Source organism: Lepeophtheirus salmonis, chromosome 6 (genome assembly GCF_016086655.4).
Source record: "Lepeophtheirus salmonis chromosome 6, UVic_Lsal_1.4, whole genome shotgun sequence".
Taxonomy (NCBI): Eukaryota; Metazoa; Arthropoda; class Copepoda; order Siphonostomatoida; family Caligidae; genus Lepeophtheirus; species Lepeophtheirus salmonis.
Window position 1 is genome coordinate 1,566,165 of NC_052136.2, and position 16,747 is coordinate 1,582,911.

General features: G+C 34.1%; 2 protein-coding genes across 7 annotated transcripts; one reads left to right on the forward strand and one right to left on the reverse strand.

Moving 5' to 3' along the window:
• The first annotated feature begins 1,811 nt into the window (after positions 1-1,811).
• On the forward strand, positions 1,812-11,026 carry LOC121121053 (glutamate [NMDA] receptor subunit 1). Of its 2 annotated transcripts, none has more exons than XM_071889055.1 (13): positions 1,812-2,085; positions 2,259-2,565; positions 2,622-2,750; positions 2,817-3,008; positions 7,386-7,486; positions 7,550-7,723; positions 7,776-8,052; positions 8,116-8,347; positions 8,428-8,711; positions 8,773-9,162; positions 9,236-9,393; positions 9,456-9,628; positions 9,703-11,026. In XM_071889055.1, exons 2-13 carry the CDS (start codon positions 2,266-2,268, stop codon positions 10,803-10,805), a joined length of 3,513 nt encoding a protein of 1,170 aa, XP_071745156.1. In that variant the 5' UTR covers positions 1,812-2,085; positions 2,259-2,265; the 3' UTR covers positions 10,806-11,026. The 2 variants fall into 2 exon arrangements, with proteins under 2 accessions (XP_071745156.1, XP_040571853.1); XM_040715919.2 differs by having other exon boundaries at positions 1,816-2,085; positions 2,817-3,014.
• On the reverse strand, positions 10,999-16,207 carry LOC121121055 (DNA repair nuclease APEX1). 5 transcript variants are annotated; one of them, XM_040715922.2, is made up of 8 exons: positions 15,396-16,207; positions 14,906-15,043; positions 14,600-14,815; positions 14,231-14,480; positions 13,317-14,145; positions 12,552-13,243; positions 11,867-12,335; positions 10,999-11,792 (listed from the first exon to the last, which is right to left on the reverse strand). In XM_040715922.2, the coding sequence occupies exons 7-8, from the start codon at positions 12,323-12,325 to the stop codon at positions 11,166-11,168; spliced, it is 1,086 nt and encodes a 361-aa protein (XP_040571856.2). In that variant the 5' UTR covers positions 12,326-12,335; positions 12,552-13,243; positions 13,317-14,145; positions 14,231-14,480; positions 14,600-14,815; positions 14,906-15,043; positions 15,396-16,207; the 3' UTR covers positions 10,999-11,165. The 5 variants fall into 5 exon arrangements, with proteins under 5 accessions (XP_040571856.2, XP_071745159.1, XP_071745158.1 ...); XM_071889058.1 differs by having other exon boundaries at positions 12,552-12,768; positions 15,396-15,713; XM_071889057.1 differs by lacking the exon at positions 15,396-16,207 and having other exon boundaries at positions 12,552-12,768; positions 14,906-15,178.
• Between the last annotated feature and the right edge of the window lie 540 nt (positions 16,208-16,747).

Here is a 16,747-nt window from a genome sequence, read left to right on the forward strand (position 1 = left end):
AGAAAAAAATTAATATGATATGTATGATTGATGAATACTTTAGGCTCTAAAGCCCTCACTAAAAACACTAAACGACTACATTGTTATTTCTTAGATCAACCATATATATTGATATGGATGAGGAGTAGTATTGTGTCGGTCCAGTCCAGCCTTAGGACCGATCCTATCGGTTCTTGGAGTCTTTCATTAAAATGTCGATGGTTTATTAAGCAAAATAAGATATATTAAATGTGCAATGATGAAAATCCACTTTAGAATGAGGATGTTACAAAAAAGAAACCGAAAATCAGCATGGTAACCCTGACAATTTGAAGAATGTTTTGTAGGAGAGAAAGAAAAATGCTCATAACGTTTCATCAGATCAGCTACAATCAGCTGTGGCAAGAGAGGAAGGAGAAAATGATATAAATAAGGGGATTTGCTGGAATTACTCTGACGTCGATCCCCAATTCTACTCTGAGTTCTACAAGGACTTCAATTATATCTCCGCAACAAATCCTCAGGTTTACTCAGTTATATAATTTATTCTATTATGTATATTAAGGGAACAATTTTTGTGATCCCTAGGATGGGAATTTATGTACTTGAGGGTATTGCCTGGGATGTTTTCTTTAATTACTCAGAGTCAAGTTTGGCCTTTTTGAAATAGCTCCCCTTCCTCTCCAACATTTGGAACTTGCTGACGGTGTAGACAGTGGTCCTGAAGACGCCCAACAGTGTATTTTAGTTTAACAAATAACTGGAAACAATGTTGAGTACAGCCGATAGTACATAATTAGGGTAATAAATCGTACTTCTTCTCGGTATGTAAAAAAAAAAGAAACCTTCATATACTACTCTATGTAATAAAAAAACAGTCATTTCATATTAGTCTGGGATGTTTGAAAAAAATATTCAACATTAAAAGAAAAGAGATAATCATACTCCCGGCTCTGATCTCAGGAACGACAAAGTATATCTTTTCATAATTGCAGTAAATAATTTGGGGCATGCCTCTTGCTTGCATACATGATGAAATCAAATCAATCCCCTAAAATACCAGATAAACGCCGACCTTAATGTTAGGCTCTTGACTTCAAAGTATTGATATAAATACGGTGTATTTTTAGCTCACCCGTTTTTTGGAGTTGGCAACCTGAAGAGTAAATTTTCTTATCCGTTATCATTATTATTTCATTCCTACATTCTGAACTTCCTTTCCTACTAGATTCAGTTAAATTCAAAACCTGATTTGTTTGTGCTCACAAAAGACAGAGAGGGCCCCTGACGACTTGCTGCAGAGATATAATTGAAAGTGTTTGTTGAACTAAGAGTAGAATTGAGGAACGACATCTGAATAATTCTTGCCTATATCCACGTGTATTTCCTTCTTCCCCTCACCACAGCTCCTTGTAGATGATCTAATGATACTTTCTAATTGTCAGGGTTACCGTGTTGATTTTCAGTCAAACAGTTCCCCTAAATAAAAACTTATTGTCAAATTTGTAGAAAAGGAAACGCTTTCTATTAAATAAAGAATTTTATCAAAAAATATATAGAATGTTTGTCAAAAAAAAAAAAAGTTTTTTTTTAATTACTAAAATGTACCATTTTCATTATAAGAATAATTGGTACAAAATCCTCCAAACGAGTTGCATCTCATAATATATATGTTACTTGTTGGCCTTTCTTCAATTAAAGCAGAATATGGGCGGTTGGTTTAACAGGGAGAAATAGAGTAGAATCAAATAAAAGAGAGAATTCAATGGCATCTTGAGTGCATAGTTATTGTTTTTTTCAAAGACGAGAAAGTCAGAGAGAAACTCTTCCAAGGATAAAGAGAAGGAAGGAGAGACCATAATAATATATACATAGATTGATGAGCCCTCAAAACATCCACTCAGTTCTTCTCCACCTCTTTTCATGCATTTTATCCCCTTTCCCCCCTCCTATCACCATCACCACCAACAAACAAAGATCATCTTCTACATAACGGATCCATCCCACATCCTATCTAAAAATGTATATTGTGATAAATCCATTCAAGTATTTTTCCATCCTTGTAAAAGCCAATGATCTGTCATAAAAAAACTTTCCTTATTCACGGTAAGACTCCGAAGTGAAATGTTTTTTGAAATAATGATTAAAAGTTCATTAAAATGAACAATGTACCTGTTGACTCCCTATAAACATAAATGTACTTGAGGTACTTAAGGTCACCTGTTGGGTAAGGTTTTAAATGCGCCATGCTCTTTAACTTTTAAACCATCATTTTTCAGAACCAGAATGTCGTTTTGTTTTTTCTACCTTCTTACAATTTACACCCTTATTGAAAATGTAAGGCCCCAAGCCTACTTAAATGACGAGGAAGCATACAGCGATTGGAATGGGAATCCTGTGGAGTATACAATAGGAGGAGTTTTATCCGGACAAAAGGATGTCTACGAACATTTTAACAATGTTGTTCAAGAATTGGAATCTACAATCATGAGAGGGAAAATGTCCTTGAATACTTCCACACAAGCGATGGACACCAATCCCATCAAAACAGCCATAACAGTTTGTGATCAACTCATTCAGAGACAAGTAAAATATCCTGGTTTCTTCTTTTCTTATGATTAGATAAAACTAATTATTTGAAGGTTTATGCCATCGTGGTTTCAAAGCCAGAGAATGGGGATCTTTCTCCGGCCTCCGTCTCTTATACAGCAGGTTTTTACCACATCCCTGTCATTGGGATTTCCTCGAGGGACAGTGCTTTTTCAGACAAGGTACGTGGCATTTGAAGGATCATCTTATTTGTTACAACATATGTACATAAATTTTTCACCAATTAGAACATTCACGTATCCTTTCTCCGAACGGTCCCTCCTTACTCTCATCAAGCGGATGTCTGGGTGGAAATGTTGAAGCTTTTCAAATATCGACAGCTCGTCTTCATTCATTCCTCAGATACGGATGGAAGGGCTCTCCTTGGAAGATTTCAAACCAAAACACAGGATCTACAAGCAGATGACCAAGAGGTCAAGGTGCAGGTCGATATCACTCATGCTCATTTTCTTCTTCTTCTTCTCCATCCTTCTCCAAATGTTTTATATATTTATTTCATCATCGTCACCCATCCTCAATTCATATTACCTACAATCTTTTTGGATCATTTTCCAACTCAATCCGTCAGTCAGTCTCCCCTTCCACTCATTTTAGTCCATCTTCCCTTTAGTTGTAACAAATCCGCTTCGTGTTATTTTTTTTTATTCTACAGGTGAGTTTCCACATGCAACGTATGTGTACACGTAAGCAAAGCTTATAGGAATATACGCCTCATCTCTATTAGCTCTGCATAAATTAACAAGGCACTCAAGTATCACGCATTTCCAATCTCTCTCATGCCACATATTGCATTTCTCATGCATTTCAAACCCAATGTTCACATGAGAGTCACACAAACCCACCATAAAGTCCTCAAAACAAGCAACGAGTGTCGTTTAACATTTAATTAAAAGTAAATAATAATAAAAATCTAAATGTACTATTATTCATTTCCCCGAACTTGCTTAAAAATAAGAAAGAACGGTTGAATGACGTCACGTAGTAAGATGAACAATTTCACCCCGAACTGATTTTAAAACTTGAGAGCCCTATAATGATCTTCAAATCACAAAAAATTTCCTTTTTAAAATAAAGAGGTTCTGTGATTTAAAATGTTTCGCGTTTCTAGGAGATAAAATGACACAACGCAGAGATACATTTTTAAGCGCGTAAGTAATTGCTGTGATTTCAAAGTTTAATTCACTCCTACAAATCAGACAAATTTTAAATCACGAATCCATTTTGGAAAGAAGAATTGTTGAAGTTTGAAGATTATAAATATGCAAATTTCTTTAAAATAAATTGTTTTTGGACCCACTCTAAAATTGTACGTTTTGATTACGTGTACACATAGGTATAATAGATGTGGAAATTCACTTTTACGCAAATAGCCAGAGGTAGTTACGTGGACTTAGTTTATATTTGAAGACTTGGATTTTGTCTTGTGTTCCAAATCAAAGACTCCAGACTTTGCTGGACTTGAGACCATTTTTAATCAACTTTTTCAAAAGCAATGGCGTCGCTAGCTCCTATGATCATCTTAATCATTTATATATAAAACAAACCTAGATATAAATGTAATTATATAACGATGTTGATAATTCACACACACAAATGATGAAAGCTAGCAATCGCCCCTGTTCATAACCTTTTCAATTTTTTACTGAATATACATATAGTACTCTTTAATGTACGTTTTAAGAAGAGTGCTTTGAGGAAAAATTCAGTCAGAGAGAGAATAAGTAACTAATACTAACGATAAATACTATACTATACTATTTGGCTGTGGCCATTAATCATTTATTATAATATGTTGGTCAAAAAGTAATTTCGTATTTTTCGCTTTATTTCAATGCTTTATAAGAAGTGTTACAATCTTCCGATTTAAGCCAAATATGCCCCGTTCGGTTGAATAACTTGCTTCCAACGAGAATCCAACTTCATAATCCTCTTTTTGTAGAAGCCCTTGTCCCTATTGGCAAAAAGCTCAGAGAACCAATTTCCCCAGGCATATATTGAGGGCCAATTTGTACGCCCAAGCATGAGCGGGCCCAGCGCAATACTGTTAAAAGTGTTTGTAGTATACATTTACTCCCTTTACAACGTCTTATCATTTGATTTGATGTGACCAATAATATAAAAGATATTCATAGTTCAATAAAGGGTGCGGGAAATACGAAAATACTTTTTCCCCAGCCTAATATATAACTAATTCATATTGGACTCAAGAAGAATCTTAAAATTTGAATCAACAAATAAATAATAGTTATAATTATGGACTTTAAATGTGGTCAAAATTAATTTGAGGACACCATAAAAATATTTAGAGACTTGAACTTCATAGCACAGACTTGTGACTCGATATCATTGACCTGTGACTATACTGAGATTTGTAACATTGAGACTTTTCCCCACCTCTGCAAGTGGCACATATAATTTGTGTGACATATTAACCGTTGATGAACCGGTTTAAAGACTCAGCCTTGAATATTTTCTCGGTAATATCTGAGTGTCCAAAAATCACTTTATGAGTACTTGTTGTATGTCCTTTAAAACTATATTTCCTCGAAGGTAGTAGGTTTATCCGTCACCAAGAGAGGATTATTAAAAAATTTAGCTCTGAAGTATTTTTTGTAAACAAAAACAATTTTTTTTTTCCTTAGATGTCAAACAAAATTAACGCTAGAATGGACACGCATTGAGTTCATACTAAGGGGCCAAGTTGTCGTTTTCGACACGTTCATCATTTTTTAATGAATATATTATTATTGAAGTTACTAATTGATTTTTATTTCTTAGCAAATATTAGTAATTCAACTCTTTCTTATAAATACTAAACCATACAATATCAGTCAATGTTATTTTAACTTTGCCTGTTAAAGGTTAACTCGTAAATATCTTCAACATTTAAGAAATGTATTTATAATTGCTAAGGATAAAAGTGTAATTGTAGAAACAAGCTCAATTTGATATGAACACTGATTCAGCTTAAAAAATGACACCGAGAATTGAAAAAGTTCGAAAAGGACACCTCGGCCATTTGAGTGTGAATTTATCTTGCAAAGAAAATACTGGATGAAGCCAAATATAAGGTTGCATCTGAGCTTATGCAGGACTGAAGACTGTTGTCCTTGATGACGTCAATCAATTATATTCTTTCTTTTTATAAACAATTCTCAAGGTGTCCGTAAAGGGTGGGCTGGAGGGGTGTAGTCCCCCCCCCCTAAACATCCAAATTTCCTACAAATATAAATCTTAATTTTTGTTTACAAAAATATTTAATTTTTTGTGAGTTACTGTGGATTTTTGAAATTTGTTTCTAAAATATTTAATATTTGATTTTTTTCTTCAAAATTTTTTATATTTGAAATTATGTTACAAAAAATATAATTATTTGTCAACAGCTATAGATTTATGAATTTTTTAATAAAAAATATACTCCTGCAGACGCCCTTGGTTCTAGTACTGACCGTCCGAAGGACCAACGGTCTAAAAAATTTACTGGACTCAATAAATAAGAACTGACACAACTCTAGCCACATCCATAACTTTTCGTTTTTTAAGGTTCTAAATTTTTGTATTTGACTGTTGCCTTGCTATATTTTTCTACTTATTAAAATAAATGTGATTTAATTATCCAACTGAATGTATTTGAACTTATTAATTGTCATTCAATATCAAGATGATATCCATCTCACTTTTTTCTTTTTCTTTCCGATTATTTCAAAAGAATCCAGATACATTCAATGACTCCAAATTGTCCTTAGCCTCCTCCTTACCCTCATGATCCTCCTATTCAAATAGGTTTGTAATCTAGTAGTCTTTATACGTATAAATATAATATTCCAACACTGTGGAAAAGTTATTACTTATTATTCAAGTTATAACTTGTTAATTTATGTATTTATAATTGTTGTGTACAAGTTTTAACCCAAAAAGAATTTAGGGTATTTGTGATAAGGAAAATACACTAATTGAATGTTCGTTAAATGGTCAAATATTAATGGAGCAAATTTTTAACTTTTTAAATGAAAATTACTCATTGTATAAGTATTAGTTGGTACATTATAGAGCTCAAATCCCCATAGTAACTAATTATATTAATCGTAAATACATAATAGATAAGTAATTGTAATAGATCAAATTGAAATGATAATATTATTTAATAGTTAGTAATTAGATAAAAGGTCATGAGACGTAGAAATTTTAATTTGTACAATCGCTTAATACAAGTTACAACTTGTAAAGAACTCGCAATTTGTACACAACATATTATTTAAAAAAATTGAATGACTTGTATGGCAATGGAGAAAATTGTTGAAATAGTTTATAATGTTATATATATTGCATGTTTCACACACTACTTTTGTATAATTAATTATTAAATATTTTTGAAATGGTAAATTTATAGGAGTGGAGGATAGCACATGGTTTAAATGATTTCTCTTAATTGTTTGTGATCCCGGTTTTAGGGTCTTTAATTTTTAATACTTATAATTCATTTTTAACACATAATTTTATTCATTCTATCAAGTTTCTAGGAGTGGAAAACTCGAGAATTTTTAATAGTAACATTATCCATTAATAATTAATCAATTAAAATGATTTCCTATCTTTCAATATCATACTTTATTACTGCTTTGAATATTGCTCCAGACTCCATCATTTTCAAGTTTATTTCAAAGAAATCAGATTACTGATATATTTAGCAAATTATAAAAATGTTAGGAGCATTTTAAATCCCCTCCAAAAAAAATCCTTGATAGATATTTTTTTTAAATTCTCTGTATTTAGCTCTTATTATTTTCATGATTTAGGTTGAAAAAGTTGAGGAATTTGAGCCTGGTCAAGGATCCTATCTTCAAACTCTTTTAAAAATTGAAGAATGCCAGGCTCGGGTTTATTTTCTTTATGCTAAGTGAGTTCTTTAATGTACTTGATATTGTAGAATTCATTTAATTATTAAATATATCAAACTCAGCACAGATGATGCCACTCAAATATTCGCAGATGCTACAACATTAAATATGACCGGAGCAGGTTATGTTTGGATCGTCACAGAGCAAGCTCTAAAATCTCCTATGGTTCCAAGTGGAACATTGGGGCTCGAACTGGTGAATGCTAACGATGAAAAGGCACACATTAATGACACTCTGTAAGTTTTTTCATTAATTAAAAGGGAAGAAGCTTATAGTTATCCATTTTAGGCATATTTTAGCACAAGCTCTCTTAGAACTATACAACGAAGGTAATATAACCGAGGCGCCAAGTAATTGTAACATATCAGGAGTTCTTTGGGAAACTGGAAAAAGGCTTTTTGATGATATACAAAAACAAGTTCTTGAAGATGGTGCAACAGGGAGAGTGGCATTTGATTCGATGGGAGATCGAATTTATGCTGAATACGACATCACAAACATTCAAAATGATAGACGAAATAACTTTCAAAAGGGAGTTGTAGTTGGGAAATATCATTATTCAAAGGTGATTGCCTCTCAGCATATTCATAATACCAGTCTTTATTGTACAAAACTGTCTTTCAATTAGGAGAGACATCGAATGGAGCTCCATTTGGATGAAGAAAATATAAAATGGCCAGGGGATCTTACACAAAAACCAACAGGACTTATGATACCCACTCACTTGCACGTTTTAACCATTGTAGAAAAGCCATTTGTGTACGAACGCCTTATCGATCCATCCAAAGGTGAAAAATGCAATTCCACCAGTGAAATCGAATGTCCAATGTACTATCCCATGGCAAGAAATATTCCAGGAGGTATAGCTATAGAAATATATGTTTATATATTAAATGTAATTTGTAAATTGTAATCCATATCCAAACTCTTAATGATGCAGCTGAACGAATGTATTGTTGCTCCGGATATTGTATTGACTTATTAAAGTTGTTAGCAGAGCATTGCAATTTTACTTATTCGCTTCATGTTTCATTCATTGAGTATGGAAGTTTAGAAAGGAATAATGAGACAGGGAAGTTGGAATGGAATGGTTTAATTGGAGAATTAGTGGATGGGACGGCGGATCTAATTGTAGCTCCTTTAACTATAAATCCTGAAAGGGCTCATGTGATGGAATTCAGTAAACCTTTCAAATATCAAGGAATCACTATCCTTCAAAAAAGAGTAAGTAATCATCAGTTACAAATATCATTTTCACAACTAATAATCATAAATACTAATTTAGCAACCAAGAGCATCTCAGCTGGTTTCATTCTTGCAACCATTCAAATATACACTTTGGGTCTTGGTTCTCGTGTCAGTTCACATAGTGGCATTATGTCTGTATCTACTGGATAGGTTTTCTCCTTTTGGAAGATTTCACTCTGGCCCAGATCCAGGGAACGTTCAAAAGGAAGAATCTTTAAACTTTACGAGCGCTATATGGTTTGCTTGGGGTGTGCTACTCAATTCAGGAATTGGGGAAGGGACACCAAGAAGCTTTTCTGCACGAGTATTAGGAATGGTCTGGGCAGGATTCGCCATGATCATTGTTGCTTCTTACACGGCTAATCTTGCTGCATTTCTTGTACTCGATAAGCCTCAGACGAGTTTAACAGGAATCAACGATCCGAGGGTTTGTACAAATTTATAAAATTTAATACCAAAGAAGATTTGAAATAATTTTCAATGTTTTTTCTTAACGCTAGTTACGGAATCCTATGGAAAACTTTACATATGCCACAGTAAAGGGTTCTTCTGTGGATATGTACTTCAGACGACAAGTGGAACTATCTAATATGTATCGTACTATGGAAGGAAAACATTATAGATCACCAGAAGAAGCCATTAGAGCCGTAAAAGAAGAGTAAGGGATGAAAATATTTTGAATTTGAATAAAATATGTAGCTTCTTTTTCATTTGACATAGAAAATTGAAAGCATTTATATGGGACAGCTCAAGACTTGAGTACGAAGCTGCTAGAGATTGTGATTTGATAACCGCTGGTGATCTTTTCGGTCGAAGTGGCTATGGAGTTGGTCTTCAAAAGGGTTCGCCATGGGCTGATAAAGTTACATTGGCTATACTTGATTTTCACGAGAGTAAGTAAAAATAATATATTATTATCTTTTATTGTATATCAATATAATAAAATATATTTCTATACTGAAACTAGGTGGCAAAATGGAAGATCTAGACAATAAATGGATTCTATTAAATAACGATGACGATTGCAAAGCTAAAGATGATAATTCTCCAGCAACTCTTGGACTCCGAAATATGAGAGGAGTTTTTATTCTTGTCGGAGTTGGAATCATAGGAGGCCTAGGTCTAATCGTTATTGAAATAATCTATAAGAAACATCAAATGAGAAAACAGAAACGAACTGATATGGCAAGAATGGCTATTAATAAATGGAGAGGTGCTATCGAACGACGAAGGAATCTAAGAATGTCCAAAGATAATATCCGGTCCTTACGACATAATGGCCTTAGAGGATCAGGTGGTAGTTCAACCGCACTTACACCCATTGATAGCTACACTCTCTCAGTTGATACTCTACCTAGGCGAGAGCTTTACCCTAGTGATTCCACATGGAGATTAGCAATGGATGCTCGACAGAGTAGTGGAGGGATAGCTGTGCATCGTAATAGTTGTGGCAGTGTAAATCGTTTGAATGTGGATAATTGGGCAAAACAAGCTGATGATGATGAAGTCAGTTCCTCAACACCCCCTCCAGTTCCACCTCATCGAAGTTACAGTCATGAGGACTCTACATCAACTCTTCGAAAGAGTACAGCTCCTCATCACAGCCATAGTTCACTACTGATACTGGACGTTAATTCCGGAGGAATAAATCCGTCGAAATCTCCCTCGTCTTCCGAGTCCTCTCGAAAACGTAAAAAACGTCCTCCTCTGTCAGGAATATCTCCTTCGCGAATGAATAATAACAATTGGGACGGAGGTGGCCATCCAAGTCTACACCATCATCCCTCAGATGAAGAAGAGGAAGAAATTGACATCAATAACCAATGCAATTCCATCAATAATATTGATGACCCTCCGTCTCAGTCTATGAGTTTACATGATATGTCAAGTCCGGAATTTCCGTCAATAGGTTCAGATAGAATACCCAAGCCCCCTCCACCCCCACGACTTTACTGGCAACAACAGCAGCAGCAAATGTATCCAGGTCATCACTATCATCACCATACAGCAGCTCCTGGGCAACAAAGAGTTAGAAGGCGGAATTATCCGACAGATGATAGTGATGTTTAATTGAATATATAATTATGTTATTTTCCTTTTGATACGCATGGATAGCTGTATAAAAAATAATTTAATTGATATTCAGCAAAGAGACAGTTTAAATTAAAATATATAAATAGTTTGTAACAACATGTAGCTCAGCTCCACTATACATGCATGCAGATGGGGAAAATTAGAAAGGTCATGTAATAAATAAACGAAATTATTTCATTATCCTTCCATTATATAAATGTTGGTCTATTAATCATTATTTCTACACATCGTCAACTAACAAGTTGTACTTACAATTGTATTAAAAACATATTCCTTAAATATAATAATACTTTGAAATACTTTTCATCAAAAATATGGAGTATAATGAATTACTCATCAGACATGAAGCAAAAGGCTTATTGGACAATGATCCGAGCCCAAGACCTTTCTTCGAATGACAGAGTCACATACGTTGCTTTCGAACCATCTGTCTGATATCAAAAAGTAATCTAATCTCCAACCTACATTTTTGGCACGAGCGTTCATCATGTAAGTCCAAAAGGTATAAGCTCCAGTTTTCTCAGGGTTCAACTTTCTGTACGTGTCCACAAAGCCTAAAGAGAGTAGATCATCAAATCCTGCGCGTTCTTCAGGAGTAAATCCTGCATTTTTTTGGTTAGTTTTAGGATTAGCAAGATCAATTTCAGTGTGCGCAACATTCAAGTCCCCAGAGGCAATCACTGGTTTTTTCTTGTTCAACTCCTTCATTTTCTTTCGGAGTAGAAGATCCCAGTCCAATCTTTTATCCAATGTGACCAGTTTCCTTCCCGCGTTGGGAACGTAAGTTGTGAGGAGAAAGAAGGATTCGAACTCTGCGATGATGATGCGTCCTTCCTCGTCGTGATCCTGGGATTGGAGTCCAACTTCCACATCTAGAGGCTTCACTTTAGAGAAGAGGGCCACACCAGAGTAGCCTTCCTTTTTAGCAAAGGCCCAAAACTGATGAGGGTAGTCCTTCAACTCCTAAAAAGAGGACAATTCATTAAGGGCTTTCATCACAATCCCAGAGGCCCCAACTTCCAAATTTCAACACTCACTTTTAGTTCACAAGGAATTTTGGTCTCGGAACATTTCGTCTCTTGAAGACAGAAGATGTCGGGTTTCTCTGTCTCAAGGAGATAGGAAAGGGATCCCTTTTTGATCCAAGCACGGACACCGGCCACGTTCCATGACGTTATCTTCAAATTGCAGGATTTCTTTCCTTTCTGAGTCTGAGTGCAATCCGGCCTCTCATCACTCGGACTCTCCGTCTCTTTCTTTACATCCAACACGTCTTCCACTTTCTCCTTTACTTCCTCTTTCTTCGTTTCCTTGGTCGCTTTAGACCTCTTGGGTCTTTTACTAGGTGGAGATCCAGATCCCATTCTTCTTATTATTGAAATTGAATTCAAAAATCCCGGGAAAGTTGGAGTTGTGGCAGCTAGTTTTTGTAACTCACGATAGGCACAGCAGCTGTAGTGCAGCCTCAATACAATAGAGCTCAGAAATACATTCATGAATCGGCGGCTAAAGAAAATATTAAATAAAGATTCCGAATTGAAAGAGCGAGCAAGCAATAGAATAAAGAAAAAAAATATATGCATGAAAGGGAACGTTTAACCATGAATTAAAGGCGCTAGTATCGCGACAAAAATTCACAGTATTTGGAAGACTGATTACATAATGAAACGTGAAAAATTAAATCTCATAGCAAAGCTTATATCACAAGAAAATGATACTTACTAAAAATTTAGATATAAGGCAATAGTTATCCTTTAGGATGTAGCTTTTTCTTCTGATTTCAGTGATACCAATATGTACTATATTTATTCGGCAGTGACGAAGTAATTTGAATTTTTCAATAGAAATTCCTACATCCTCTGCTTAGTGTTTAAAATTTGAGTTTTTGAAAATTGTTGGATAGAGGCACCCTAGTGGTCATTCTTATACGTATACCAGTCTACAGTTAAATGTTGAAATATATATATTAAACTTTTTATATTTTGTTATATTATTTTATACAGTGCTCCTTAAACTTGCTTATTTAATTAAAATATAAATTATTGTTTCTAATCTAAATTATTAGTCATATAGTTATTTATGACATTCTTATTAAATAATTATTATCTAATAAGTACTCCTTTTAATCTATGATATTTATTTTCCGTAAATAAAATTCAAGTTTTTTAATGCATTTAATGAAAGTATTAAAATCATGGTCCTCAGAATAAAACTGATATCCGAGGGATTTTCTGGATTATCGACTCTCTTTTGATGAAACAGTCGGATCCTGGAATGAGTTAATGCCAACCCCCTGAATATAAAATTGGCCTCTTAAATCTATACTTTTAATCAATGCTAAATAACTATCAAGTCAAGCAGTTTCCATATCCTCCTTTGACTTCCTGATGGATAAGGAGACTCCTATAACTTGTCTGAAGTGATAAAGAAATTTTGGTTTCTATACTTAATATTTGAAATTTAATATTATAAGTATTATAAACTTACTATATATTGACGCACTGTAGATTTGTTATTTTGTCTCAACTCGCAATGCATTGTACAAAAAAAATAGTTCGTGAGTATCTTGGAACATCTTGTGAGTGAAAAAAGATAATTTAGCTCACTAGACTTGATGTAAATATTGAAGATACCCTAAATGAATTAGGATAGCCATACAGAAACCAATAAAACCAGGTTTTTTTTCTCAGTTTGCATAATAACGTCGAATGATTAATTTTTTAATTCTTAATGTAATCAAAACGATCTTCACTAAATCGCTTCCAAAACTCTTCATTCAAGCATTTCAACGGTGCCTTAAAGCCTCTTCCGAAACAGTTTCTCCTATTACACCAATCAAATATACGATCCATAATTATAATAAATTTGACTATGGCTTCTGATTCTTGTAATTTAGTTTCTTAATGAGGATTTGAATGTGCCTCAATTCAATATGCCATTAATGAGCTTTAGAGGTTGGTTTGCATATTTAAGAAACCTTCATTTCGATCCTGTAAAGTTTATGGGCCATTTGGTGAGTGTATCAAGGGGCACCATCAGTAGTTGAATGCCAATTTCTTAATGTGGTTGGACATGGTAATGCAAAATTAAAGGTTTTGCGGACATACTCATAGGCTTTCATGCTTATAGAAGAAAGAGTTTCGGCGAATTTTCGTATTTCTGGAGAATAAGCCTCTCTATTATGTTTATTGAGTAATTGGTTTGTTTTATTGCGGCGGAAAAGCAGATCAGGAATTGCAATTCCATTAAAATCTTGCAAAATTTCCGTATCTCCTTTCTTAACAAACTTCTGCTCTCTTAAGTCATCAATTACTTCCTAAAATACGAAAATAAATACATATTTATGTAGTTCCTTGAAGTTTCGATAGGTATATATATATATATATATATTTTTTTTTTACTTTCATAAAATTGACATCCTTCTTAAATTGACAATTCCTTGCTAGTTGGATTTTTAGCTTTTTTTGCAAGGTCTCCAGTCTTTCGGTATTTTCCATGAATTTCCTTTCGAGTGTTTGAACATCACCAAAAGAATAACAATGATCAAGGAAGACATTTTTTTGAAGTTTTAATAGTAATTTTTGCTGCCTTTTTTTCTCCTTAAGCCTATCACATTTTTTCTTAGCAATCTTTTTTTCCCAATCATCAGACCTAATAATTATTGATTTAATTTAAGTTCAAATATCTACATTGTAAGATTTTTGAGTTGAGTATCATTGACAATAAATTTTAAAATTCCAATCCCAATCACTTTGGATAAAAAAAATTACCTCAGTTTTGATGCAGAACGTCGAAAACTCTTTAGCTTTATTTCTTTCTGCAAATGTTCTGGAATTTCTTTGAAAATGGTTGGAATGGCATCATCTTTTAGACGAGGTCGCTCAGTCCTAGGAGTTTTGAAGCAATCATCCTCAAAGTGACATGAACATAGAATTGCAGATTCAGAGGGTTGAAAGTTGGCCCTTCCGGTGTTTCGGATCCACTCTCTAATACAAATAAATATTGATAAAACATAACTTTATTTGTAGTTGTCAGTTAAGTTGTTAGATAAAGATATATTTTAATAATGAATTTACCTTTTAAGGTCCTTATCCTTAGGGAACCTGTGAAAACTTAGATTTCCAGAACTTTTTTTATCCCCCGATTTATAATGGCATTTATACGCGGAACAACACGGCATTTCGATCTTTAAGATGAAGTTCTATTATGTGTAACTATAAAAATTAATAAACTTTAAACAAGAGATTTAGGTAGATATTTCCCTAATATTTATATTCAGTTGTTAAACTGGATAATAACAGTTGTAAATATAAGCCACAATAAAAGAAGGCAGTCAACTCATCTGTACTGCTGTTAGCTTTTTTAAGTCAACAAAGTATGTATTGTATTTATGTTTGAAGTGACGTCACGCTTGTTAAAGAGCTACTTATCAGCGGCACCTACAGGTTTTTTCATCTGTAGGTAGCTAATAATTGCTTGTAGCTACATGCATTATGATTTTTATATGTATAATATGAATTCTGTCAAAAAAGTACCGGGAATTGTAAAATAAAACACAAATTTTACATTTAATCATTGAAATATATTTTGTCGCCCTCAAAACAATCTCTATTGGATGCAATACTCAAATGCCAACGTTATTTCCAGTCTTCGAAACATTTTTTATAGGCACTTTTTGGCAAGGCCATAAACTTCTTCCACGCATTGGGGAACCAGAAAAGTCACACAGAGCTAAATCAAGTGAAAATATGGGTGGTATTTATTGCGTGTTGGGCTTTGAATTCGCTCACAATCGTGGATCTGAGCGATGGCGCGTTATCGTAGTATAAAATCCCCGAGTTGTTCTTCCATAATTCTGGCCTTTTTTGACAGATTTTCTCACACAAACGCCTTAGTACGCCCAAATAGTACTCTTTATCCTTATTGACGCGTATCATGCCCAAATTTTCTGCCAGAATTGACCTGTGAGAGATGTTACGCAATGTGATAATTAACTCCCTCAATCAATTTCCTTCACTGCATCGATGTCCAGTTCGGTGGTAGAGGACGAAGGTCGTCCAGAACCCGGCATGTCTTCTATGATTTCGCGGTCATCCTTGAACGCTTTGTGCCACTCATATACACGGTCTCTGATAAAACTAATTCACTAAAATCTTTTTTTTAACATTTTCAACGTGTCAGCATATGAAATTCCGTTCGCAATACAAAACTTAAGATAAACTCTTTGTTCAATAATTTCGTTAATTGTGAGAAATCGTGGTGCACTAGTGAGGTAAACTAACTTATCCAACTGTTGCAAGCAAACTGTTCTACAGATCACGCTCAAACTTGGCATCATAATTAAAGCTGGGTGGTTTGGTCATATAAATCACTGTTTTGAGATTAGAAAAGGAAAACAGTTGGTAGAATTTCCCTTTTTTCTTATTTATTCATTTCTTCTCGAAAGTATCTATCGTTCGCCGAGTACTTTAGTGTTTGTACAATAAAATTAGTGAATTGCCGAAAAAAATTTCTCCCTACGCCTGGATTGAAATCAAAGGAGGCCATGAAATTTGCAGCTAAATACCGGACGACAATTAAATATTTTGTCGAATATGCCGATATAAGTTCTCTTACAGATCCCCCCCATCTAGAGTCAAACGACACTTAATGTCCTCGTACCACATCACTCGCTCGATGCCCAGCCCTTAGCATAATGAAAGACAGTGCTGCCGACCTATAAAAAAATGTTTTAAAATTCCTTCAGTGCGGGCAATTTGAATTAACAATTCCCGATACTTTTTTGACAGAATGTACAAGTTGCAACTTGTACATTCATCGCAATTTGTACTCAACATAATAATATAAAATATATATATATATAGTATCCATGATTTATGGGGATCACGTAGATAGAGGTTCGCTATAAAATTATTGTG

Coding starts and splice junctions, on each gene's coding strand:
- LOC121121053 (XM_040715919.2), top strand. CDS start 2,266: ATGTCGTTTTGTTTTTTCTACCTTCTTACAATTTACACCCTTATTGAA. Junction 8,053..8,115: donor GGAAATATCATTATTCAAAG/GTGATTGCCTCT, acceptor TCTTTCAATTAG/GAGAGACATCGAATGGAGCT. Junction 9,394..9,455: donor ATTAGAGCCGTAAAAGAAGA/GTAAGGGATGAA, acceptor CATTTGACATAG/AAAATTGAAAGCATTTATAT.
- LOC121121055 (XM_071889056.1), bottom strand. CDS start 12,412: ATGCATATATTTTTTTTCTTTATTCTATTGCTTGCTCGCTCTTTCAAT. Junction 11,793..11,866: donor AAATTCCTTGTGAACTAAAA/GTGAGTGTTGAA, acceptor TCCTCTTTTTAG/GAGTTGAAGGACTACCCTCA.